At 36.5% G+C, this 4,789-nt stretch overlaps 1 protein-coding gene across 1 annotated transcript; it reads right to left on the bottom strand.

Annotated features, from left to right (window-relative positions):
• Positions 1 to 880: 880 nt before the first annotated feature.
• Positions 881 to 2,872, bottom strand: LOC129900715 (peptide-N4-(N-acetyl-beta-glucosaminyl)asparagine amidase A-like). Its single transcript, XM_055975734.1, has one exon. It carries the CDS (start codon positions 2,806 to 2,808, stop codon positions 934 to 936), a length of 1,875 nt encoding a protein of 624 aa, XP_055831709.1. The 5' UTR covers positions 2,809 to 2,872; the 3' UTR covers positions 881 to 933.
• Between the last annotated feature and the right edge of the window lie 1,917 nt (positions 2,873 to 4,789).

Raw genomic sequence — 4,789 nt, 5'->3', positions numbered from 1 at the left:
ACTCCAATAATATTGTATGAAGATAATGCTGCATGTATAACTCAACTGAAGGGAGGATACATCAAAGGAGACAGAACAAAACATATTTCACCAAAATTCTTTTTCACTCATGATCTTCAAAAGAAGGGTGAAATAGATGTCCAACAAATTCGTTCAAGTGACAATTTAGCAGATATGTTTACCAAGGCATTGCCAACTTCAACCTTTGAAAAAATGAGATACAAAATTGGAATGCGTCGTCTTCGAGATGTTAACTGATATTTTTATTAGGAGGAGCAAAATACGCGCTGTACTCTTTTTTTCTTAGTCAAGGTTTTATCCCACCGGTTTTTTCTGATAAGGTTTTTAATGAGGCAGCACTCAAGGCGTATTATCAGATATGTGTACTCTTTTTCCTTCGCTAGGTTTTTTTCCACCGGATTTTTTCTAGTAAGATTTTAACGAGTTACAACATCCATGGATGTTCAGAATAACTATGTATAATATTTCTTGTAAAGAAAAAAATTAAGACATATTTCATATGAACATCCAAGGGGGGTGTTAAAGAACAAATGGACTAATTGATTGTCCACTTGAAATATTTATGGATTGTCCACTTGAATTATTTGTGTGGATTGTCCACTTGAGATATTTGTTTAATTTAAGTAGTATTTTACTTCATCTTTTTTTGGCTATAAATAAACCATCACATGCAATGTAAGAATACACACAAAAGAAAAAAAATTATACTACTCTCTCTATATTAATACTTTATTTATATTCTCTTGCTCTTATTTCTTTATAAAATTATTAAGTTAGTTAATTTATAACATCTTAATTTTCGCCATCTAGTATATATACAAAAAATATCAAATCTCTGCTCTAATGGCTAACATAGATATCATCGTAGGAGAGCATTATTTATTTAACAAGAAAGGATACTTGAAAAAGGTGTTACACAGCAGAAAATGAAGGCAACATCAAGTAGTTTACAGTGTCACTTATAAGCTTGCCATTGGCAGCTGCAATTTCCCGAGAATAGGTAGTAGCTTCACCATTATACGAATAGCTCTGTTCAGTGGTTGCTCCACCTTGTAGAACCATGCGATCTTGAACAGACATCCATGCTTTGCATCTTTGTCCATTTTTCAAACTGATTGAAGAAGAATCTGAATTTCTATCACTCTTCTTCTTCTTCTTCTCACTCCATTCATGTTCTAATTCAGAATCCATCATGACTGTACCATCCTCTTTTGATGGCTTACTGGTCTTAGTGATTATAGTTAGAGGATATTTTCTCTTCACAGTCGTATGAGAAATCTTCATACCCGTTTCAGAGACTACGCTAATTTCAACCTCTTCTTTGACTTTCTGCTTTACCTTCTTTTCATTTCCACTCTTATCAAACTTTATCTTGTTCTTGAACTTGAGTTCTCGTGTAACTGTAGTTGTCAAATTGCCTGCTGATGAATTCACCCACCCACGATACTTGATCTTCCTCTCCATCTCAACCTCATATGATCCATCCAGTCCCTCAAAGCTTGAAGACCGCTCCATCTCGTAATCTGGAGTTCCATAGTCAACAACTTCACCCTGCACTTCACAATCACTTGTGCATTGATTATCTACCCAAAGGTGCAAATTCGCATCCACAAGCCAGAAAGGGAGACTATCCAGCACCTTAAGCCCCATAAAATGGGATTTACCGTCAAGTAAAACCCCCAAAAATGGAGTTAATTCAATGTCGTAAGAAGGATGATCAAAGGCCCCAATTGAAACAATTGGATCCCAGTAGAGGGGATTAATTCCACCTGGGTAAATTACAGGAAATGGAACCACGGATCCTACCAAATTCTGGTCTATATTCAACAAAACTTCCCTATACGCTCCGTTGCCTCTGTGGCTAGTCAAATTATTTGCCCGTATGTAAGAATTAGGGGGATTTGAGTACCAAAACTCATCGTAGCGGTGAAATGATACACAAATTTCCATGACAGCTTTGTAGGTGTTCTTGGGTATGATAACACTCTTCCCCTTCCATTCCGAATCGCTTTGAATTCGGTACCAAAATCCTTCACCTCCATCATTACCCGAAATTGGAATTATCAGATCTGCTGTTTTTTCAGACAAACCCAACGACCCTCTTATGGGATTATCCACAAACACATCATTTACTAGTCTCACTTTCCGATTAGTACTAGTAGTTGATAATGGACCAGGAACAATCATGTCCTTACTATCATAGTATAAGATAGTAACATTAACATGATAGACACCTGTATAAACATCGTTGACCAAATTTTCCAGCATAACAGAGAGAGAAATATTCTCCTTGGTGAGGAGGGACGAATACCTGGTAACATCCTTAGTAACAGTCCAGAAAACTCCATTTTCAGTAGGCTCGGGGGTGCTGGTACGAAAGAGATCGACGCCGTCAAGCCAAACGGCGGCGATACGGTCGTACTGCACTCCTTTGGAAGAGGCGTTGAATTGAAGAGCCACATGATCCCAAGAGCAATTATGGGGAGGAGCATAAGGGACGGATATAGGTGGAAGACCCATAGTATCTCCGAAGTGATAATTGAGGATGGGAAGAGTGCAGGAAGGAGTGAGATTAGCGAAGGGCAATGGACGAGTGATTTCTAAGTATTTCTGTTGAAAAAAAACGTGTTTGATGAAGTGAGAAGGTTGTTCAAGGGAAGAACAAACTGGAGCATTAATAAAGCTGATTAATATTATTACGAAGAGAAAGAAGATGAGATTTGCCATGATTAACAAGAGGAGGATTAATTCATTTATTCTGAAAATGGAGATAGCTATCTTTCTCATTCCATCTTTACTTTATAGAACATACTATACCGAACGATACAATCGAAGATAGTAAAAGAGCTAAATCGGACCCGTCCACTTAAGCTCTTCTTTTTTAAAAATAAAATAAAATTTGAGCCTTTGATTTGGGTAAAACAATCACACCTGCCAAGTGCCAAGTACATGACTCATCTCAGCAAAGAATACAAGGAAACCTTCAATAGGCTTCAGTCGGTTATTTTTAAATATTAATCATACTAATTGTTTTACTACTGTGTTTCTGTCTATATAGTGTCAAGTCAATAAAACGATAGTGTATCTTTTCACATGTCATAAATTTTTGAACTTAAATAAACATAAAATAATTTTTAGAATTCCATTTTATATACCCACTAAAACTCCAATAGAGTCGTATATTTTTACAAAGTTAATTGTATAAAATAAATTTTTGTTACATATTATAGAAAGGGAAAATCACGTATATGAAACTATTTATCTTTCTATTTGTCTATATCTATCTATCTATTTATACTATACTAGTATTTACGAATGTGCTTTGCACTTTACTCCTTATCAATTATCATATAAAAAAAACTCTGATGACTAATTCGGAGTCTCATACCAACACTCAACTCGACATCCGATCTCGACACCCGACATCTGAATCGGGACTCTACTTTCGAACCTAGACTTGGCCCTAACTCCCGACCCATTTCTCGATCCAACACTTGTTCCAGGATTTGACCTCGAGATCCGATTTCGATATTCGACTCTGGACCCGATTCGAAATCCGACCCCAACATCCGACCTCAACACCAGACACCCGCCACTAATTCAGGATCGCACTTTCGGCACTTACTCCTGATCTAGGACCCAATCCGAATTTTAGATCGGGACCCGATTTCCGACTTGAGATTCGACCTTATACCAGACTTTCAAACTGAGATCTAACCCAACCCGACCCTATCATCCGATATTGTCACGACCTAAGCCTAGGGCCTAGACGTGACACGGCGAATGAGAAATCCGAAATTACCTCAAACAAGCCTCTTAACATTCATTTAGCCTTTCATAGGTAATGATAAAAAAAAACAAGCGAAAACCATAATAGTAAATCTCCAACTTACATATGTCCAACAATACCTCTAACTTTTAGATTTAACGGGCTAAGAAAAATCCCTACTCACCCTCAATCATAATAGAAAAAAATGTCATAGTATGTTGTAAACAATAAATTTTCGAGCCGAGAAAAATAAATAATCAAGACCGAAAAATTGGAGTAATAAAGTGTAATATTTGATTTCAAAATGTAATGCGGGTTACAATCTTTATGATAATTCTCTGATTCTTCAAATAATATGAAACACGTTGAACTTGAATTTGAATTTGATTTAGAGTCAAGGGCTTGAATAGCTTGATCTTGAATCTTCATCTTCGAATTTGGATTTGAATTATTCGTCACGAACACTTGTATGGTTATGACGAACAGTAAAGATGAGCAAGTAACTTGATCTTGATCTTCTTGATATTCTTCTCCGTTCTTGATCTTGAACTTGAATTTGATTGCTTGAACTTTGTAGCTTTGTAGAGAATTTGCGGTCTTTGATCCACGAGCTCTCTTCTTGCTTCTTGTTCTTCAAAAAACCCCTTCTCAAAATAATGAGGACCCCTATTTATAGTTGTAGGGAGTGGTATGAGGGTGTGATTTGATTGGTTGGTTTGAACTGACCAATCAGATTTCTTTGTTGAAGAGTTTTAATTTGATTGGTCAGAACATGTCACATAGACACGTGACATTATTCTAGTGGCTCATTTAATTTGACTTAGATTGCCACATAACTTTGACATGTGGCATAATTTTAGTGGCTTATTTAATTTGACCTGGATCGCCACCTAACTTTGACATGTGGCATGATTTTAGTGGCTTATTTAATTTGACTTGGATTGCCACCTAATTTTGACATGTGGCATAATTTTAGTGGCTTATTTAATTTGACTTGGA

This window comes from Solanum dulcamara, chromosome 8, assembly GCF_947179165.1.
Source record: "Solanum dulcamara chromosome 8, daSolDulc1.2, whole genome shotgun sequence".
Lineage (NCBI taxonomy): Eukaryota > Viridiplantae > Streptophyta > Magnoliopsida > Solanales > Solanaceae > Solanum > Solanum dulcamara.
The sequence above is the reverse complement of the archived record's forward strand: the minus strand, read 5'-3'. Positions and strand labels throughout refer to the sequence as shown.